This window comes from Antennarius striatus, chromosome 23 (genome assembly GCF_040054535.1).
Source record: "Antennarius striatus isolate MH-2024 chromosome 23, ASM4005453v1, whole genome shotgun sequence".
Taxonomy (NCBI): domain Eukaryota; kingdom Metazoa; phylum Chordata; class Actinopteri; order Lophiiformes; family Antennariidae; genus Antennarius; species Antennarius striatus.
In genome coordinates, this window is record NC_090798.1 from 12,387,304 (window position 1) to 12,410,386 (window position 23,083).

At 41.7% G+C, this 23,083-nt stretch overlaps 1 protein-coding gene across 2 annotated transcripts in view; it reads right to left on the minus strand.

Moving 5' to 3' along the window:
* The window catches only part of LOC137590922 (glucosidase 2 subunit beta-like), a 94,085-nt gene that overhangs the window by 45,404 nt on the left and 25,598 nt on the right, over positions 1-23,083 (minus strand). The window contains exons 9-11 of one of the 2 annotated variants that reach the window (XM_068308785.1): positions 18,155-18,241; positions 7,853-7,913; positions 3,896-4,219 (exon numbers count right to left, since the gene is read on the minus strand). In XM_068308785.1, coding sequence (XP_068164886.1) covers positions 3,978-4,219; positions 7,853-7,913; positions 18,155-18,241 — 390 coding nt within the window. In that variant the 3' untranslated portion in view covers positions 3,896-3,977. Of the gene's footprint in view, positions 1-3,895; positions 4,220-7,852; positions 7,914-18,154; positions 18,242-23,083 lie in introns of those variants that run through there. The other variant, XM_068308784.1, reaches the window with a different exon arrangement.

Consider the following 23,083-nt stretch of genomic DNA (forward strand, 5'->3'; position numbering starts at 1 on the left):
TTCTGTGTTTGAACGACCATCTAATCTCTTGAGGCCAGAAGACTGCAGCTCGTGTAGAATATAGCAACCAACTGAACTGAGAACGTCATCTCAGCAAACAGGATGAGAAAAGGCAGCGGATAGAAGACGGCATCGATGGACGACAGCCTGTCGATGAGCACAGTCTCCGAGTATTCTGAGCAATTAACACCAATACCACGTGGGAGACAACTTATGTTTTTCTCTTTCAAGGCTGGTTGCCACCTGCCTCCATTATTTGCTATGTTTGAAATCCTTGATTCTTTAGCATGCATGAATTTCGGTTCCAGTAAAAACCTGACAGGGACATCTACTGAGATATCTGCCAATTTCTTTCCAAAAATAAATAAATAAAGGAAAATAAAGCAAGAGTCTTCAGAAGCATTTCAGTTTCTTGAACCTCCTTTCTGCTGCCAGGATAGAGTAATAGAACTTGAAAGCATTGAATGGTGCAGCTGAATACATCTAGAAATGTGGAAAGGCAATATACAGTGGTACCTCTACCTACGAATGTCTCTACTTACAAAATTTTCTACTTCACCTCAACAGGAAAATATTGCCTCTAGTTACGAAAGAAATTTCGACTTACGAAAGGTAAAAATACAGTATGAGATGATACTCGCAGCTCCCAAAGGTTCCTGAACGCAACATTCTCATAGCTGCTCTGCCATTGGTTATTACCTAGTATCTTCCTGGCATCCCATTGGCTAAGAGGGACCTCTGTGTGTAGCTAGATAGGTGTCTATGCAGCGTCCTCGTCATTCGGCCCTCGACCCGCGAGGTGTTCTGATAGTTTTACGTAAATATATTAACTTTTAGAGTATTCACTATGGACCCCAAGAAAGTGACAGAGAAAAGAGGAAAAGAAAATAAGAAGAAAAGAGTTTTTTTGTCCGTACAAAGAAAGAAAGAGATAATAGAAGAGCATGAGAAAGGGATGTGTTTGGGTTGATCTCACCAAAGAATATGTCCGTAATGCATCTACAATCACCACGTTATTAAAACAAAAGGACGTTTAAGGAGTTTAAGGCATCGCGTGGGTGGTTGGAGAAGTTCAGAAGGAGGACTGGAATTCACTCTGTTGTTCATGGTGGGGCAAGAGGGCATGAACCAAGGAGGGCAAAAAACAATGAGGACAGCAGTTAAAAGGTAAATGACCGTCATTTTTATTCTTTACTCTATTTTTTGTTTTTTACATTATGCACAACTCTCATTTATTGTGTAATAATCTAATCGTAACATGTATTTGTTACATGTTTTGATGCATTTTTATGCTTTATAAAACATTTATGTCTGAATTTTGGGAGGCTTGGAACGGATTAGGGCATTTGCATTGAAAATGTGTCTCTACTTACAAAATTTTCTACTAACGAAATTTCTTCCAGAACCAATTAATTTAGTAAGTGGAGGTACCACTCTAATGTATATGTTACACAATGTGATATGCAATAGTCTTAACAACTGCTCTTACAGCCATCTGTACATGTCACATGACACATCAGCACTTCAGTCAGCAATTTAAAGTTATCATCCGACGCAGTCGAATCCTCAGCGACCACAGAAATAAGGTCAATTAGTAATTGAATAAGTCAAAATCTCTGAACTCTTCCAGCAGTTCAGAGTCACAGATCAATACCAACAACCAGTGTGTCGTCTGCCAGGGTCGCGCCTCCACGATCTGTGGTCAGAAACGTGTCTCATGCCGTCTCCTCCGTCAAGCTCATTACATGATAAACGTGTGCTGAAGGTGAACGATGTGGGTGAACCTCAAGTATGTTCCCCTAATAAGTGCAAAAGCAGCGCTGTGGTCTCTGAAGGAGAACACACGGTAATAATGATAATTGAGAGCATAATGGTCACTCGCAGCGTGCACAACCTCTACGTTAAATATAGCCGGGCACATCTAGGAGTCAAACATACGAGATGACTGGCTCTCAAAAGACACTCAGAGACTATAAGAGGATGACATTTGAAAGGGTAAATCTTACGAGAAAAGCAGCGAATTATTCTTGGAATCATATCTGACTGGTTTGTCACGCTAGATGTGGTTTCTAGAGAAATTGCGGGTTTTTGTTCGGAGTGATTCAAATCTGTGAACGTGGTTTTAAAGTCCAAAATGATAGGATGCAAAATGCGTTACGTTAAAAACAAAGGTGCAGCCAGTTAGCTTGAGCAAGCTAGCTATAGTGAAATCCACTTCAGATAGTTGTATAGTCATGTAGAAATGTGTGAGAAACCAACGTGAAATCAGGGATTTATAACAGCATTGTTTCTCCAGTATAATATTCAGCTGTTCAATCCCTGCTGCTGGTTGTCCATCACTTCTAGCTGCACTGTGCTGCATTCTTTGTAAATAAAATATCCATGTGATTCTGTTAGAAAATATACACATAGATTTTCTCTCTCTCTCCAAAATAACCTAATACGGTAGAATTTAATCTGGTGGATAAGAATATGTATATGTACAAAATATGAAAAACATACATTTTTTACACCACCATATTACATTATAGTCCTGTTGTTATACCGGTTTGATCAGATTTCAGTATTATTGTGCTGTAAATTGTCGTTTTAATGGCCAGTGCTGCCTTTTCCCTTTGTTTTCAGGGCCGTGGTTGTTCTGTAGCAGCGGTATTACTGCAAAACTAAACAACAAAAAATGTGAGTTTTATCTGGGAACAACATCAAACTAGGATAACCATTGTTATCAAATCATCTCAAACCAAAAATAATACACAACCGCTTTTAAATTACAGGTATCTGCTATGCTTGTCACTTAGAAAGGCCGTCTTTGTTGCGCCAGAGAGCAGGTCAAAGCAAAGTCATTTATCTCTGTTGAGATGGAAATTAACTTCTGCCTCCAAGCAGTTCAACCTAGAAAGAACCCTGAAACGCTGTTGACCCTCAATCCACACAGCAAAAATAGCTCGGTGTGGGGCGCGTGACTCCGGCAGATTAGCATCACGTTGTTGATGTGACATACCTTCACAGGAAACATGAGCAACTGTTCCAGCCATTTAAGTTGTGAGATAAACATTGAGGAGAAAGGGATGTTTAAAAAAATATAAGATATCCAGCGGTACCTCTACTTAAGAAATGAATTGTTTCTGGAAGAAATTTCGTAAGTAGAGACGCGTTTTCCATGCATATGCCCTAATGCGTTCCAAGCCCCCCAATGCCTTAAACTCCTTAAACTTCCTTTTGTTTTAATAACGTGGTGATTGTAGATGCATTACGGCCATATTCTTTGGTGACATCAACCAAACGCATCCCTTTCCCACGCTTTTCTATTATCTCTTGCTTTGTTTGTACGGACAAAAAAACTCTTTTCTTCGTCTTTTCTTTTCCTCTTTTCTCCGTCACTTTCTTGGGGTCCATAGTGAATACTCTAAAAGTTAATATATTTACGTAAAACTATCAGAACACCTCATGGGTCGAGGGCCGAATGACGAGGACGCTGCATAGACACCTATCTAGTTACACACAGAGGTCCCTCTTAGCCAATGGGATGCCAGGAAGATACTAGGTAATAACCAATGGCAGAGCAGCTATGAGAATGTTGCGTTCAGGAACCTTTGGGAGCTGCGAGTATCAGCTCATACTGTATTTTTACCTTTCGTAAGTCGAAATTTCTTTCGTAAACTAGAGGCAATATTTTCCTGTTGAGGCGTTTTGTAAGTAAACCATTTCGTATGTAGAGACATTCGTAAGTAGAGGTACCACTGTACATTGTTCTTGCTTTAACTCCTGTGCTTAAAAGAATCAGCCGTGTTCACAATATTGACGTATGCAGATGACACACGCCTTACGAAAGCAGCAAATCGCTGCTTTCAATACTGATGTGCAAATTATCAAAGACCCAGACTGACGCTGCTTATTATGTTTTATTCACAAGTCAGGTCTCATTGATCGATGCTACAGTGAGAACAGACCAAAGAGGGAGGGGGGAAAAAAAGCAGTTACAAGAATGTAATTACTGGGTTTGACATCCAAAAAGTTGCAGATGGCAGCAAAAAAAAAAAAAAATGCCGCCCAGCTTGGATTGCTTTCGCCTGCTCATCCTCATCCACACCACGACGACCCATGAGCCTGAGGAGATCAATTCCGTGAGCCCTGCTCTCTTTTGTGTGGCCTTCGGAGATTCTTGCTGGAAGGGATAATTGTTGTTTTCCATACGCCGGCAGCAGCTGTAGGGACTCACCTGGAAAAGTACATGTAATGTAGAGCGGGGAAATCAATCCTGTACAACAGCGCTAATTGGGCTCGCTAGCAGACTCGGGGAAACGGTGGCAACTCGAAACCGAATGTGACACGCCAGACACGCGCGGCTTTTAGTTATCGATGAGAAGCGTGCCCCCGTAAAAATGGAGAAATTAGATTTAACGGCCTCTCACATCAACTTCAGATCAAATTCATGTCTCTCCATTCGACATGAGACGACATGACACTTTATTCACGCCGCGTGTTTGAATGTTTTAATTTCACTCGAGTACATCGGATATCAGATTTCCTGCAGCCACTTGAGGCAAAACAGCTTCGTGATGTAGTAGCTTATCTGCTAGCGCTGAAAAACCGCTCCTGGGATACCGATTCATACGTGTTAATCAATCACTGGATTCCCCCGCAGCTCTTCTCGCTCAGAAAAAAAAAAAAACCCTATCTGGTTACAACACCTTGAATTCTTGGCTATATTTTCCATTGATCGGACCAGACATTAAACGAGTATCCACAGGTTAATGTTACTTTAAAGGTCTTCGAAAATATAGAGCAGATGCGTTTAGATCCACTGAAATTTATTTGGGATTATCTGAAGGTAAGGATGGAAATCAGAGGGGGAAAAAATCCTATTTCAACAGATTTCTCCAAATGTGAAATTCAGTCTACCGTGGTTGACATTTTAATTTAAAATATCACATTAATTAGCACGCAATCTAAAAAGACACTCAGTGGAGTGGATGAATCCGTCATCTGTTAAACTCACAAAATTGTCACAAAATTTTTATGGAAATTTTAAATACTTTATGTTTTCGTAAACATGGATGTCAAAAACAATATCGTGAAAAAAAAATTTTCTAAATACGACCAGAATAAAACCTTCCTCTCTTTTCTTAACTCCACCCACCAGGAAATAGTCAAGTGAAGCTCCAATCAGATTTGAGGCCCACTTATGACATCACAGTTGGCTTTGCGCACCTCTTTTGGGGAGGAGACGCCCTCGTTTGCTCAGTTCGCTCTGCCGGCGCTCACGTGACGATGATCCCAAACCACACCCATAAAAGGGGCGTGGCTATCCTCAACACATTTGCATTTAATGACAGAAACGCAAGCGCGACAGAATTATTAATCTCTAATGTGTTGAAAGCAACGTGGGGCGTCGGTGCTGCAGATGGCCCGTCCTCTTTAAATCGAAGAATTTAAAGGGTTTTAAAACGACCCGAAAATCTTTTTTTTCCAGATTTTGAAGGTGACAACCGATTTAGTTTGGAGTGGCAGCCTTTGTGCACGCAGCGTACAACGTCGGCTTCTACGGTCGGGATTTTCTGCCTCTCTCTTCCCCTTTCAGACTGTGAATCAGCAGGTCCCTTTGGTAAACAAGTCAGAGTGATTGTTGGATTTGCATATTCTGGAATAAATTATATTGCATTTCTGCGATAAGCACCGCGCGACTGTTTGGTAGCGTTCCCCCCCTTCCTCCTCCTCCTTTCCCTCGCTTTTCCACAACGTTCACGCGTGCTGCCACGAATTAACCCTGATCATGAGGGACCGCGGCAAGTGAGAAAGTGCTGTTCAAAATTCATGTTTTTGGCGATAGGAAAAAAACCCGTGCCCCCCCTCCCCAACCCCCTTCCTCGGTGGAGCTGGGACTGGCAACGACGTGGATGGTTAATCAGGCCTGATAATGATGCATGCCCATGTCCGCCGCCGAGGACACGGATGGCAGCCGTGCTCGGCGGCGGGAGATGGGAGCAGAAAAAACCTGGGAGGAGAGGAGGTGGAGATTAAAAAAAAAAAAAACCACTCACTGGAGCCATGGAGGGCTGAGATAGCTGAGGAGATGGAGGTGGAGAGGAGAAATAGGAAGATAAGGAAGTGGAAGAGGAGAGATGAGGAGGAGGAGGAGGAGGAAGACTCCCAGAGACGAGTCCGGATCCTCTGGAGGAGGGCTTCTTTTCCGATACGGTTGCAAATTAGTAAGTGGTGTGTGCATGTATGTAACCAGGCAGGCATATGGACGTGTGCACATTCACATCAGTGTGTCTAAGGGGGCTTGGGGGGGGGGGGATTCCTAATATGAACACACTGTAGCCCCTTTTTAATTACAGCGCTGGCAAGCTAAAGAAGCAACAAGGAGGAAGAGATTCTCCATTAAAGTCTCACGGAGGCCTCGCCCGCTCCCCTCCATCGCTTCAGCTGACTGCTGCCCCCCCCCCAACCCACCAACCCGTATTCTCCTCACTTCCTTAGGAGAATTGGGCTGGTGGTTTTTTTGGCTGTGAAAAGGAAACCATTGGACGGCAGGGGCATGAATATTCCAAATGACTAATGTTGCACATGCTTATTTTTGACATATCTGGCTTCCACAGGGAAATAAAACACTTCTAATGCAGGGGGACCATCTGTTATCTGTTGCTGGTGTTTCAGAGCAGCGTGTGTGCACACACACACACACACACACAGACGGATCGACACATCCTCACACACAGCGGGGAAGCGCGCACAGACAGCGCAACATATACGTACACGCGTGTAAACAGTGGAATCCGTGGGGAGGAGGCATGACAGACAGGCTCTAAACTCTTATACAAATTGAACAGTCTTTTTTAAATTCGGCGTGTTTGTCAAACGCGGTTGTAAATCTGGAGCCGTAGGGCGACGGGGAACGCTTCACTTTTTTTTTTTTTATGCTGGTCATAAATACTTGGACCCGTCTCCTACAGCAGCTGGCGTCGGATAATATGTTTGCTGCGTGGAGAAAAAATAAAAAATAATAAAAAGGGAATAAACCCACCGAGCCACACGAGTCACACGCCTGCGTTCGCCCGGAGTTACAGCCAAAGGAATAGATGGATGGTAAACAAAGCTCTCTTATGAATAGATAATCTATATTTCCAGAGCGTGGAGAAGCTTCCAGGCATGATTCCGTTCGGTTCGGGGTAGCCGCATTTGAGAATTTTTTTGAATTCCAGAGCAGGAATGGACTGTGCCTCCAATGTTTTTCCAGAATGAGAAAAAAAACTAACAAATACGCAAGTTAGAGTATTTTCCACATTATAAGACGCACCTTAGAGCCTTTCATTTTCTCAATTTCTTGTAATCTAGTGTGCCTTATATATGAAAAAAGTTTTAAAATAGACCATTCATTGAAGATGAGTTCTCAGATGCGTTTTATAATCCAGTGCGCTTTATAATCCAGCGTGCTTTATAATCCAGTGAGCCTTATAGTGCAGAAAATATTGTAATTATTAGTTGAAGCCACATTTTTGGAGGCTAACTTTTTGTTTGCCACCATACCTCTCAGACATTTTGTGTTTTATCGTTTGCCTTTTATTTTGAGGGAAATTCTCCAAACACAGAGCAATTACAGGCACATTGTAGTCGATCCACTGTGGGGGCCTCGATAAAATCACATAACCTTGGAAAAATAAACACAAACCTGTTTGCATTGAGGGCGCAAACAAACTCTGGACTTCATTAAAATTTTTGAGTCACAATAAAACATGATTAATTCAAACCCTGAAACGAACTGGAACTATTCACACACAGTATGATGTAGAACAACTTTATATAGGGAGATATCAGACAAGGACCAAGAGAGGGTTTGGGTTTAACTTACCTCTGTCGACTGCCTTCAGATCAGGATCTTCACCATGTGGATCACCTCGTGTGTTTTTGATCTACAAACACATTATGGAAGCAGAAAGGGACAAAAGAACAAAGTCAAAGATATGTCTTCTTGCTTTGAAAGATCATTTCGTGAAAGGGTATGAAGAACTAACCCTTCCTAAAGTGGATATTATTTATTGCAGATCTGAAAATCGATGCATTTTACAATGGAATCGACTATTTCTGCCAATTGAAGCTCGCAATTATCTTCTTTTATGAAGGAGTAGTAAATATGACAAAATTCCCACGTTTGCGGCTGAGGAAATATGCCTTGTGAAGACTTGTCTCACGCTGACATTTGTTCCTCCACCATAAACCAGACTGTAAACTCAACTGTGGAAGCGAGAGATGTTGCCAATATGCAATGTGACTCACCGCCTCTGAGAATAAAAGCCTGCTGAACGTCACGGCGATTTTGCATATGGTATGTGCGAATACGTGAAAATTGGCAATTTCTAAAAATAATGGGAAGAAAATGAATAAACGAGTTGTTGCGTAGGAGAGTATTGATGACCGCGTTTTTTATAATCATTAAATAAAGTAATGAGCGACTTTGACATATTAAGGTTTGTTACGTACGTATTCGACGAGCGTGCCATCATATTAAGGTTTGTTACGTATGTATTCGACGAGTGTGCCATCGCCGCTCCCTCAAACAAATTTTTCATTAAAAGAACATTCCAGAGATAAGGATTGAGTAAAAACAATGGCAAACAAAGAATAAACGAATGTATAGATTAATTAAAACAGAGTGATTTAATAATATATCTTTGATAAAGGGCCTCTGAGAGCAGACGTTACAGCTCAGCTGAGGATCCTTATTCAATTTCAGGTTTTATTTCATGCTTCTGAAACTGATGTCAAAAGATATGAATTATGTGGATGTGATTTCCACTGAAGCGATTTCTTTCAGAAAACAGTAGAAAATCCAAACATAACATTGAGCTGAGAGACATTTGGTTAACGAACGGTGAAATAAGACAAGTTTGCACATTTTCCTTTGCATATTTCCAAGTGATATTAGAAGGGGCCACAATGGCTTTTAGTTTTCTTGAGATGATTCAGGGTGGGCTTCTCAATCTGAGGACTTTGTCATCAAGGTGACTTTAGAGGACACTGTCCAGGCATTGCTTTTCCATTTCTTTATTCTCTTACTAAGGAGGTTCAGAGGAAAAAGCAGTGGCTGATTCTTAGCTAAGAATATACAGACATATTTTCTGCTCCGTAGGAGAGCAGAAAAGACGATGTGATCATCCTGACCTTTCAAGAGCCTTCCTGTACTGCGGTTTGTTTCTCTTCTATTGTAATTGCAATAAAATCAACCCTATTTGAGGTTCTTCCAGTGTGTGATCATTCTATCGTGTCCAGAGGGCTGCAGGGAACCAATCTAACCACAGATGGTGTTATTATTCTATAGCCATTACGTTGTACAAACATTTACTTCCTGATGATATTTTCAAGCCAGTTTAATTACTGAGGGAACAATTTTGACATTTTAGAAAATATGGACTTTCTTGCCAAGCGTTAAATAAGAAGATTGAGATTGCTCTACCAGCCTGCAGATGGTTAGTTCATCTTATCATAAAGACTGGTGGGAAGTAGAAAGTCTATCTGTCCAAAAACTAACAAAATCTACTTACCAGCTCACTAATTAGAATGTTAAATCTCATTTGTGCAATCCTTGTAAAAACAACAAAACCAAAGATGAGATTATTTTTTACTCTCAGATGAAAAACCAGTCTTCTTTCTGATTGATTTATATACGGGTTCAGCTGTGCTCTGCAAACTTCAACTACCAAAATGTCATAGTGAACAATCGCGGGTTAATTAGCTGGTGTAACTCGATAGCTAACGCTAACTGGCCATCTTCCCTGGAACAGATTAGTGTTACACATCCCTACTGTTTTGATCCATATGGCAGTATTTTCCGCACTATAAGGCGCAGTTAAAAGCCTTTAATTTTCTCAAAAACCGACAGTGCGCCTTATAATCCAGTGCGCTTTATAATCCAGTGTGTTTTATATATAAAAACTGGTTTGAAATAGGCCATTCGTCGAAGGTGCGCCTTATAATCCAGTGTGCCTCATAGTGCGGAAAATATTCTACATCAGGAATTACTAAATTAAATGCTACTGAAGAAGTTCAATAAAGCTCTACAAACAAACAAACAAACAAGTCTGCAGATGGTCAGAAGAAGAATTATCTTGTTAGCGCCGCTCTCCACGGCAGCTTTGATAAGACGAGCCTCCTGCCTGCATTACTGTTGCAATGTGAGAGGCACAAATGATGGAAGCATCACTTCAAGCTCAGTCCTCTCAGTCTATTGTTTCATGTCCACATCATTCTTTTTTGCACTGGTTCTTGTTTGTGCCTGAGAACAAGACACCAGCGGAGTAATGCCTTCAAGCTGCCACATAACCTGTTTCAAGAAATCAGCCGGCACACAAAAAAAAAACAGGCTTGCTCTTGAAAAACTGTCGGCCTTTGAAGGATCGTTACTCTCTGATCCTCAGCTTCCAGAGATGTGTGCAACGGCTTAGACACACAATGGGTGCACCGCGGGTATTTGTCCACCGAGAGCCGGTCCCACCAAATGAAAAGACAGAACACGCATACCCAGGAAGTGCCTAATTAATTGACAAGCAGATATTTCTGAATTCGTAATCATCAAACAGACTTCATTTTGTTCTCCCACCGCCGTCGTTGCCAACCCACCTTCCCAGGCGACTAACTTAAGAGACTTATCTTATAAATACAGCCCTAATCAAAATAAACGACTAAAAGCTCTCAGGGAGTTGAAGGCTATACACATTTACATCACAGGAAACTGATGCAATTTCAGAAACTTCCTGTGCACCAATTCTTGACGTTCAACGTTCAGAACCCCAACTTATGTAATGCTCTCTGTGCTGTTTCCTGTGCATTGTCGCTCGGTTTGGCAGACCCACATTCATGACAGTCGAGTCTGTGTGTTATGTTGAATTCCCTCAGCGGCGCGCTGTTTTGGCGAGCGTGTCATATTTTATAAAACATTCTAAATATTTAATGCGTCGCATGCTTTTTTTTTTTTTTTTGTCTATTTGACCGCACTCATCGCATGTGTCCCCTTGCATTTGTGTTCAACACGGCTTTCTATGTATTTGAAGCTTCTAGGCATTTCTTAGAGAACGTGACGGAAGCCGGTTACCAGGTTACTGATTCCGTTCTAACAGGGCAGCGATTGCCTCGATTAGGTGAAACGTGAAGAAGAATGGATCATTAACTTTCCCATGAGCCCCGAGTTTTGATGGATATGTCACTGCCGCAAAGCCCGATGGAGGAGATTGCATTGTGAAACTGCGTCTTTGCAGGTTAACGCCACGCGGAGACGTCGATGTTAACAGCACCTGTGACACCAGTCTTTGCTAAGGTACATAGTTTAAAGGTAAATGGCAAAGCAGACGAGTGTTTGCAGAGCTCCTAGAACCTCCTCTCCGTGACAGCGTTGGTAATGCAAACTGAACTTGTCGTTGACATTTGTGGAAGCCTCTGCAGAGTTTGACTTCTGGACAGTCGGGCAGAGAAAGGGGGTCGATAAGGACCCCCTATAGACCTTTTCAAAGAGCCTCACACTCAGGGTTATCATAGCTTTTGGTCAAATGGGATGTTGTGGAGTGTAACATCTTATGACCACTCCAAGAATGAATCAAGCTACTACAGCATGAGGGTCTCTGTGATTGTTTCTTCGATCCTGATGAGTAGGCGGCGCCTTCCTCAAACATCTGTGCGAAACGGCGAACACCAGCTTTTGTTGTGAAGCTTTGATTGGTCAGCCAGAATAACAAGGTCCATCTATCTCTTAGACAAAGATGGTGTCTTGCATGTCAAATATGTTTCTTTGTGCCCCATCAAAGCACCAAAAAAAAAAATCAATTTTAGCTCAACAAGCGAATTACAGATCGTGTCTGGACTGCTTTGATGTGGCGCATTTCTAGTCACTCAAAAACACGCAAACAGACATCGGTGAACCAGGCGACCATTCTTGGTGCTTTGGAGCGGCAACAGTTCACACTGCAATGGAACGACCACTGGTAGAAAACTGGGGTTCAACATCTTCCCCAAGGATACTTGGCTGGGAATAAAACCAACCAACGTTGTGAACATCCCGGTTTTTATCAATCAATAAATCTTTTAATCAGTGGCCAACTGTGAAAATAATCAACCTAATTTGACTGTGAACTTTTTAATATACCAAGTAGCACTTTTTATCTTACAGTCTTGGAGAGAGGACATCTAGGAAGATGACTCAGGGAAACTTCAATACTTCAGTGTCTCTAAGGACTAATCTTTTTGTCTCGTCTTTTCTTGTGAAGAACACTTGTTAGCAAAACTTCTTTCCTAATGAAGCTGGTCAATCTTGCGGTGCCTACTTTCAAATCATTTAAAAAGTTTCTTGCATTCCATTCAGTAAAAAACGTGGCAGTTCTTTTGTCAGCCTGCATTCAGTGAGTCTTTGTCTGACCATATTTGTGCCTTTGAGACTTATAAGTCAGTATTCATCGAGTTTGCAAACCCTCCACATGATGAACCACACATTTTATCGAAGTCTTGTGGGTTCATATTGAAATAATGCCAGTCTAAAAAGCTGCACAATCTGGCATTCCAGGTTAGAGGAACGGGTAAAAACATGTTAATGACAGCAAATGATTTCTACTTTAATACGGTAACAACCCCAATGATGCAGTATTTTAGCCATTTAATGAAAACTACAATCCCTTTATCAACAACAAGAATTTGCAGTCTGTGTTGTCTCCATCCAGTTTTAACGTTGGCCATGTTTGATGATCTGATGCTGGCAGCGTTTTAGAGGCGATCAAGGCGCCGCAGACGCTATGAGGTGGTGGAAGCGTGCATATGTGTGTCTGGGAGACGGCGTGTGCGCTCGGCGAGAGGTAAAATAATGACAGGCGAGAACGGATGGCTGGTGACGTGGAAAAGCGCCTCGTACTTTGGGCCTCAGGCTGGGCAGCTGTGAGAAACTTCTTCCCTTCCCCTGGTTCCCACCTCCACCCCCCACCCCACCCCACCCCTATGTGACTCTGATTAAACAGAAGACAAAGACAAAGAGTGGTTTTTTCCTTTTTTTTTTCAATCCCATACATGGCTGCTGGCTCTTTCCTTTTCTATATCTCCAGCTGGCAGCCAGAACGACTGAGTGAGTCATGGAGGTTTTAACAAGTGAATCATTTAAGCAATTTTAAGGACACTGCCAAACTAAAACTACTCAGAAAATAGTTTCCTGTCCATTATTGGGGGGTATTATGTTTCATTACGAGCTGAGATTCTTATTATTGAGAGAGAAATATTACAACAGTGAGTGAAGAATCAATGTTTTGCAGAAAGTTTGCAAATCCCTGATTAAGTCAAAATCTACCTGCGTTGTTTTTGGTTTTCTATTTTTTTTTTTTGCCCAAAGTCTGTTGTGTTTTTAGTGCACACACATGTTTGTGTTCATGCTAGAGAGCTCACCATGATGCTGGTCGTCAAGGCAGCACACGTGACTTTATAAACTACCATCAGCACTATATTAGTGGACATATGGAAGGTTTATGTGCAACTAGGTTTGATAAAAACACATACTTTTATGAAAATGAGGGACACACACATGCACAAACACATAGCATCTTTTATACATCACTGACACCCTCTGCTGCATCGTGGGACTCCAGTTCAGACAAGAGCGGGAGCCAATTAAAAGCGCTTTAATCTGGAAAAATTACGGCGTTTCTCTTTGCGTATGCACGCACGCTGGCTGGTAATCAACCGAGAGAGAAAAAAAACGGCAGCTTGCGTGTCGCTGTCACACTTTCAGGTCATGCCAGTTGGCTTCTCTCGACGTGTGACAGCGGTGAGATCCAGACAGAGCACGAACAAGAAAAAGAGCAGAGGAGGAGGAGTTGGTGGTGGGGGCGGTGGTGGTGGGTGGGTGGGGGTGGCAGACGAAGACTACCACTTTTACATCAAACAAATGTTGTCACAACAGAGCAGCCGAGCCACCCCTGTTAACGGTGACACCATTCAGCTGCTCATCACACAGAGAGAGGCAAAGTGCAAACCCAATGGAAGTCAAGCAAGCACAATATTTATTAAATACGCGAGCAGGAGAGGAGAAAGAACACGGCGATGCGACGGCAAAGCGAGCGTCAAATCCTCAGAAATAGTAGGGGAAGGCAGCGTTTCTCATCCCTCCATGAGGTTGAATACTGAAGAGGGAAATGAAATGTGTCTTCCAATAACAGTAAAGGCAATCACTGATGCTTGTAGTTCTGGGGGGGGGGGGTAATGGGATGCTGCAGCTGGAGTTTGAAAAGCACTGAAAGACACAAAAAAGTGCTAATTTTTCTGTATTATTTTCCAGTTTATGAGGCGTATTTGTGTGGTGTGCAGCTGAGAGGGTAAAAGCAGACAGAAACATGAAAGTGGGGGACTTAAACTGACTTACAAAATGACAAGCCCTCTCTAGAAAGACTTCACTTTATGATAATTCAATAATTCACTAGATATAAATGTCAAAGTTGGCAAAAGGAGCACGATTAAGTTTCTCCAAGATATTAAAAGTTAGTACTTTACGGAGCGCTGCGCAAAAACAGATCCATATCCATATGGTGTGATTTTCGCTGTATCAGATGTGTCAGCAGAAGTTCTGTATCATAATGACATTTGAAGACAATCTGTAGGCCAAAAAAAAAAACCCCAGAATGCTTTGCAAACAGAGGCTGCGTAAATAAAAGATGGCTCCCGTTCTAATAAAAGAAGGGCATAAATGACATATATCTTCACAAATAACTATCAAGGAATCAAAGAAATATCAGATTAATGTCTGAAAATGAAAATGTAGTTGGATTGTTGTGATATAGATTTTTAAAAAGTGTCTTTTTATCCGCTACTGTCACAGTTTTGAACAAAAACATGTATTTTTCCAATTCAGTTTGTTTTATTTTCACCTCTCCTGTAAATGAGGACAGATTTGTCACTAGTTGCTGACAGGTTTGTGTTAAATACTTTCATGTTTTCAAGGGACGCCTGAGCAAATCATGAATCTGATCTCATTTCCTGAAGGAAAGACGTCTGCTGAGGAAGTGGGAGACCTGAAACATCTGAGATAATTATCTGAAACGCGACGTAACGGATCAATTAATGACGTAACAAGAGAAATATTCCAACCATGTCCAACCTTTGAGTAGAAAACGACGATCTGAATATATAAAGTACTTAAAACCAGCTCTTTAAGTGGAGCTGGTTTTCATGTTGAGTCTTGTGATTGTTTAAAACTGAGCTGCTGTGTCTTCACTACCATCCTAACAAGGACATCTGTTCACCAACACCCGTCCACACCGGAGGCCACTTGTGTTAATCTGCAATCATGTCGCAATGATGAGAAAGCTGGAACAATTCCGGGCGTCAACCATCGTGATTCAAAACGGATTACAAAAAATTTGCGTCCGTGGACGGAGACGACACGGCAACTGGGAGACCTTGGTTGATGATGATCGCAAAATGATACAAAGATTGCCAGAGTTGGTTAAAAATGTCCAAAAAATATTACTTAGGTGAGGATTTGTTGGATTTAATTGGATGTCCAGTGATTTCTGAGGTGATGCCAGGAGATGGTTGGACGGGGGTAACACTATGAGCCCCCTCTATCTCTCAGACATAAAATGCGAAAACAAAGGGAAGACTGAATTCTAATTCTTGAATACTAATTAGTGTTAGATATGTAGCCACTCATTAGCGATGTTCGCCTTTCACAAAGCGCTCACGCGGCCGTTGCATTGTGATGGCCTCCGTTGCCAGGATGAAGCTTGGAATGAGATCGTGGAATGAAGTCATTAGCCGCCGTCGCTACCGCCGCTGCCGCCGCTGCCGCCACTTCGACAACAGGACTTCAAGCAACAAGAAGGTCAAATCTATCTCCGCCTTAATGCGGAAATGTTTTATCATACATTAATCTTCTGATCAGCTTTTGATCGAGACATCAGAGACGGAAATAAGAAGCAGCGACAAGGTGCAGAAGTGTCGTCGTGAGGTTTTAGTGTCACATAACAACCGACATGTTTCCCGCCGTAACAGAAACGCTCATGATTGATCGGCCGATGGCAAATTCCTATAAATAATCAACACCCTTCAGGAGTTGGTTTCTCACTTTGCATGCGATGATGAATAAATAAACTCACCAGAGGAGAGCCGTGAACTTGAAACATTTATAACATCTTAAAAAACCCAATTAAACTTCACTTTTCATGCAAAGAGGAAAAAATATCGACAGAGGAAATAAAAATGCAAGATGTAAACGCCACGGTAACAGGTACAACAGAGGGTTTAACACCTGTATTTAAATGATGAAAGAAGAGTGTTATTACATTTCTGTTGCATTATTTTTTCAAATGTGGTGTTTTCACTTATTTTCTAACCTTTTATATTGTATCCCAGGAAGATTATGAATACATATCTAATAAAATCTTACTAAAAGGGTCCAAAAAGGCTTAAATCCACCAGTGACCTCACCTTAATGGTGGATTTCAGATTCCAAATCGACGTTGAAGCCTGAATTTAAAAAATTTTTTTTTTACATTTTTAACGACGAGCACTGACATAACGGTGCAAATAGAAATCTTTCCCTCTCTATTCTATACGTATTTCACTGGTTTTCTTTAATGAAGAGATGAGGGTTTGCTCTAACTCACATCCTGTGATAAAGTTATGCCCAGCGAAGACAGGCGAAAGGCAAAATCTAATCTGAACCCCAATTTTTATTTTATTTTTTTTGTCTATGGAAATGACAAGCTTCTTATCTTCAGAGCGGGTTATTTGAGCAGATCCTCACTGTGGCTTAGTGAAGGGACTCAATCACTGCTGCCTGGCGATAGGCCTCGCTTTCCCGCTCTCCCTCTCTCATCTTTTTATCTGGAGGAGCGGAAATGAAAGGATGGTATCTCTGCGCTCTCTGCATCCTCGCTTCGGGAGACGAAAACTGACATTTTCTTCTAGTCGCCGTCAGATGAAAACATGCGGGTTTGGAAGCCTGCGCTTTTGGAGACAACGATGTCGGGAGTTTAGGGACTCTAAATTAACACAGGCTGAAGATAGGGGGAAATAATGAGGTTGTGTTGCCGCTGTCAGGATGGAATAAAACCATTAGATAAATATAATCATTCTCTAGGAGCTACAAGAACATCAAATCACCAACAGCCACATTTATAACTCGAGCTTCTTCCCAATTCACTTAATAGTAGATGAATTTAACTTTTGGAATATCTTTCTTGTCACAATAATGTTCCTGAATGTTACTGGAAGGAGTTGAGATAAGTCTTTTATTTCAATTTCCAGCTGAAGCACTCCATGAACCAATGGAGACCTACCAACACCGGCATCTGTGGAGCGATGCCTCTAGCACTACTAGAAATACTATTTTTTTTGTTTGTTTGTGTCTTCACTTTCTTGGAAATAATGCAAGTAATGGAGGAATGGAGGGATTATACATGAGCGGAATTGGATGCAAGTAAGGTATTTTCCGCACTTTGTGCTGTACAGTCTGCTCTACTGCCTGTGTTGTACTGCCTGTGTTGTACTGCCTGTGTTGTACTACCTGTTGTTCCTCCTGTGTTGTACTACCTTTTGTACTACCTGTTGTACTGCCTGTTGTGCTTCCTGTTGTACTGCCTGTGTTGTTCCGCCTGTGTTGTACTACCTGTTGTACTACCTGTTGTACTGCCTATTGTACTTCCTGTTGTACTGCCTGTTGTACTGCCTGTTGTACTGCCTGTGTTGTACTGCCTGTGTTGCACTACCTGTTGTTGTGCCTGTGTTGTTGTGCCTGTGTTGTTCCGCCTGTGTTGTACTGCCTATTGTACTTCCTGTTGTACTGCCTGTGTTGTACTGCCTGTGTAGTACTGCCTGTGTTGTCCTGCCTGTGTTGTCCTGCCTGTGTTGTACTGCCTGTGTTGTACTGCCTGTGTTGTACTGCCTGTTGTACTGCCTGTGTTGTACTGCATGTTTTGTACTACCTGTTGTACTGCCTGTGTTGTAATGCCTGTGTTGTACTGCCTGTGTTGTATTGTCTGTGTTGTACTACCTGTTCTACTGCCTGTGCTGTACTACCTGTTGTTTTGCCTGTGTTGTTCTGCCTGTTCCTGTTGTTCTGCCTGCTGTACTGCAATGTTTACCATGGGTCAGACAGGACTGCAATACTTTAGTAGAAAAAGAAAACGCTCACCTTGAAGGTGTCGCCTTTAATCAGGATGTCCCAGAGTGTGTGCTGGAACTTGATGAGGTCCATCTGAAGGCCTCCTCCTAACAAAGTCTGGTGGGTGAGAGGAGAGTTCATCAGCTTTAGAGATGTGCAAACACCATCAATTAATTAATCAATCAATCGATCAATCAATCAAGTAAGCCATCTTTCTAACAAGATCTATTTCAGGGTGTGTGTACACATCTCCTCAACAGCTTGTTTGCGTCGTGAAACACATCGCGAGACGCCCACCAGCTCGCAATCTCACATCTACTGCAGAGTTCCTGCTCGCCCCACAGGTACGGGTTGAGAAAAAAGTGCGTTACGTAAGTGATAATAAACTCAACGCGATCCATCTCCCATTCAGCTCACTTCCCCATAATCTCTGCCGCCTTATCTGCTTATCTATTCAAGTCACTTCCTCATTAAGTCGGTTTTTACAGCCAAAAGGAAGCGGTTTAGCGCTTCTAGGAGTCAAATACCATTCATCACGGAGAAGGCGGTAGTAATACAGATAAACCACGTGTCTTAATTCACCGGGGTACAAACGCTTTCGTCCCTTCCATCACAATAAACTCCTGCAGAGAAAAAACGCCCATCAGTCACTCGACTTTGTGCGACGCCTGGAAAAGAGCTGAACGCGACGCGGCGGCACGCCGCAAGGCGAAACACGGGGGACGCAGGGACGGAAGGTGGTGCAGCTTTCAGTGTTTATCCAACCGAAACAGTGTCCCCTGGAAGCCATTTTGGCAGCGATGTATCTCAGCAGGCGGTGACCTTTAGATACCATGCACAATTAAGCTAAGCTAATAAACACCACATAACCTGGGCTTTTTTGGACCGGAAGGCAGGTGCTGTGAAAAGTTGTTTTGTGCTTAGGTAGTCCTTTCAAACTGAAATGGGTTTTTTTGTCTTTTTGTTCTGAAATGCACACAAATGATTGTGTTTGCACTGAGAGGAAATGAGATGAAAAGTTCCTTTGGAGGCTTAAGTTCAAAGTTTGTTGTGCAAAACTTGGAGTTTTTGAATTGTCATTGGGGTACATTTGCAATTAAGCTTCAACCTTATCCATGCTAATTTACCAAAAAATACAAACAAACAAAACCTGGTTGGCAGCGAGGTCCCCAATGCTACCATCGCGACGGACTAAAATAAACTTCCTTCAAACTCTTCACCTGAACTGTCGAGGTGTTACACAAATTCTTGAAGTTAAAATTACACACGATGCATTGGTGCAGTAAACCGAGTCTGCAAACAAACATCTGAAGTTCAATATCCGAGAGATTAGACTCATGTTGGGTGAAAACGCACCAGCATTTCTAACAAACAAGCTCTGCAGTTGATTTAGTCAAATAAACATGAGGGCTGATGAAACGGTAAGCAGAGATATTGCTTTACGGAGACAAAAGAGAGGTCAAACAGCATCTTTACGCGCTGTGTTATGTTATTTGATAGATCCAGCTGCTCCCAGAAGTGCGGTTCTACAAATACCAGTTATATCCACCTGGCAAGAGAATATTGGGTTTCTAGTCTCATAAAATATGAGACATTTGTCAACGTGAACCCACACAACAGAAAATATTACCACTCCCACACAATATTAAAGCACACGCAGCATGTGTGCGTACAAAATGTACACAGAATATCACATGTGTATTACAGCTGCCAGCTATTTTTGTCAGACTTTCTCTTTCAAAAACATCTCCATGGCTCAATTAGAGCTTTTATCCGTTACTCAACTACTATATGACAAACATGGCATCGCTGCACACTCCTCTCTTCAGCAGCGCTCCGCAGCGGCGATCTGCTTTCAAGCCCTTTGACAGATGAGGATGGAAACACGGAAGAAAATAACGGTCGGAGGCAGATTTCCCAAGGTAGCGAGAACACTGGTCATCCTAGTAAACACTGACCGGTACGTACAACCTCCATCCCCCTACGAGTCCAGAGGTCCAATATGAAACCCTGATGTTTTTCACTGAATCCCTCTCAGGTAATTTCATCAGGGAACATCAAATCTCAAGTTTAATTTGGTGACCGCAGATTAACAAAAATTAAAAAAATTAAAAAGGGATTTGTAGTATTTACCAGGGCATAAAAATGATTTGACAAAAGGAAACAAACCTGAATATTTCAGATTTGGAGCAAATACTATTTTTTTTAATTAAACAAGAAAAGGGACGTTTTAATGACGTTAAAATGTGCTGAATCACACATATAAAAATCTCGCATTTTAGGATCCAAAACTTAGCCTGTTATCATGCAACACCACTAGGTGGCAGTACTCTTTCCTAACAGATGAGCTAGAAACTGAAGTTTTGTCATTGCCTTCCTTGTTTTTCAGCCAAGAGAAGTGACTGTATACAGTATGATAATAAAATCATTAGCATGTACTTTAGGTCAGCGCACTACTTCCTAGTTATTTATCTGGCTACTGTTAGCTTAATCGAGCAACAAAGGGTAATGTCAGTATTTTTAGGCAAAAAGGAGTTCACAGCGCCAACAAGGCAATCCTTGAGGATAGAGGCATCCAACACAGTGCCCTCAATCCACAAATACATACACACTTCATTAGCAGAATTCCAGATCTTCAAATGTCATTTCATGAAAATACACACCTCAGTTTTTTTCCAATTCTAAGAGTGAAACATTTGTCGGAATGTTTGATATGCATTCGTTCCACAAAGGTTAATTATTGTTAACACATTAACAGTTTAACACCCAGCCCAAACTACAAAATCCATCTTTCCAAAGCTCCAACTCAGCCTTTAACGTTTCATATTATAGCAATGTTGCTATTTTCTCCAACAACGTAAATCTTTTCTTCAGATAAAAGTGAGACGGCAGATGGATCGATACCGAATCAGTCTATATTTTGCTCCGTATCCCGGCATAAGGAACGTTTCATAAAGGCCATAGGGTCGGCTTATAACAGAGCTAAATGCCAATGTAATTATTAGTGTCTGGAGATAGTGGAAAAGGAGGCACATCCTGCGGCAGTACACCATATTTAATTAATAAATGTCACTCCATGGAGGGAGTGAGGCGAGGGAGTGAGAGGAGAAGGCAGATGGTGAGTCAAGTTGACAACAATGTTGATCTTGACATGAGTGTTCAGGAACACGGCACCTGATGCATGTAGCAACGCGCCATAAAAAACACAATTATTGTTAAAATGTTATCTGTGGAAAAACTGGCATGAAACTGTTGTTTATTAACTATTCTTGTTATTAAAAAATGGATGATGCACAAAATGCACTCTAACATTTTGTTTTCCTTCATAATGCATAGTGAAGCATTATATAAGAACGCTAAGGTTACAAAGATAACAGTTGAGGACAAAGCGCAAACATTTTATTTTTATTTAACTCATTTAATCAAAGCATAATTCTAGGGGACATTTCCAACTATGAAATTCCATGGCCTCTGATGTGTGACTGACAGCTCGATTAATTAGCTAGTTCCACTTGAAAGAATAGGGAAAGAATAGCGATTAGCTGCGCGTACACTGCTACAAGAGTAGTTCATCATTTGGCTGAATTTGCTCATCAAAAAGCTGCTAATTCATAGCGACAAGAGTAAAACATATTTATGTGCATGGCAGATGTCACTCCGGCGTCAAAACCCACCGGGCTTGGGAAACAAGGGACAATGGAGGATTTAAGAAAGATTGTGTTTGGAAAAAAAACGTGAAAATTTGGTTGATAATAGTATAGTCTACATTGTCTAAAGGAATTTAAATGATGCTAATCTAAATCACATGTCTCAAACTCAAGGCCCGGGGGCCAAATGTGGCCCACCACATCATTTTATGTGGCCCAGCAAGAGCATAAAAGGTCAGAGTCTAAAAATAAATAGGTCAAAAAGTGAGTTTTCATCAAAAACTACATTTCCCACAATGCAATACTTTTACCATTTTAACATTGACAAAACCGTTCCAAACAAAGTTAATGCCCTAACTTGTGTTTGATGTTATTTTTCTGTATTCATTGATAGTTTGATCCTTGATTGATGGAGTTCTGTGGGTTTAAAAACCTGACAAATTAAAAGGATTTATGTTAGAACAGAGAAACAAACATTTTTTCAGTGCAACTGTGATGTTTGTTACTTGAATGTAATAAATTCAGAGTTATTGAACATTGAGGAGTAGTTACATTTACACTACATTGAGTTAAATTGAGTTACATTTATTAGCTACATCTGGCCCTTTGACTAGCATTAGCATGGCTGATTTTGTACCTTCATCTACCTCAGAATCCATTCAGTGGATCTAGAATTACATCTGCTAATAAATAGTACATTAAAAAAGAATCTGTACAGAAATATCTCCTTAACACTGACCAACGGTTCAAGCGGGTTTACTCAAAGACAAACAGACGACAGAGGTGCGTGCCACTGCTGTTCAGCCTCAGAAGTCTGAGTCTTGTCTGACTTTGGTCGGGGGGTTAAAGGGGCAGGTGTTCTGTCTCTTTGCTTTTCCTGTTGTCAGGGTGTGTGAACACAACGGGCAGCTTGTCAGACAGAACGGAAGCTTCCATGACGCTTCTTTTTCTCTCCCTGCTTTTCAAACACAACCCCACGTCTTGGGAGTGTTGCTTGAGTCATGACTACACCTGAGACCCTCTCGCCTCTGTGCCATTTCTGTCATTGGATCAGCTGTTGGCTCAGCCATGTAACCCCCACCACCACCACCACTACCACCACCACAAGCATCCTACCCCACCCCACCCTCCGTCTTTGTTCTCTTCCCACGTGTTAACTCTGAACAGCTCGGAAGACACAAAAAGAGTTGAGGAGAAAATAGATGGAGGTCCTGAAAAGCTGCGAAAGGCTTCTACCCCCAGTAATTTCTATACCTCTCGCGCATTTCTTCTGAAGACGACACTCATCAGCACACAGAAGTGGGTATTCTTG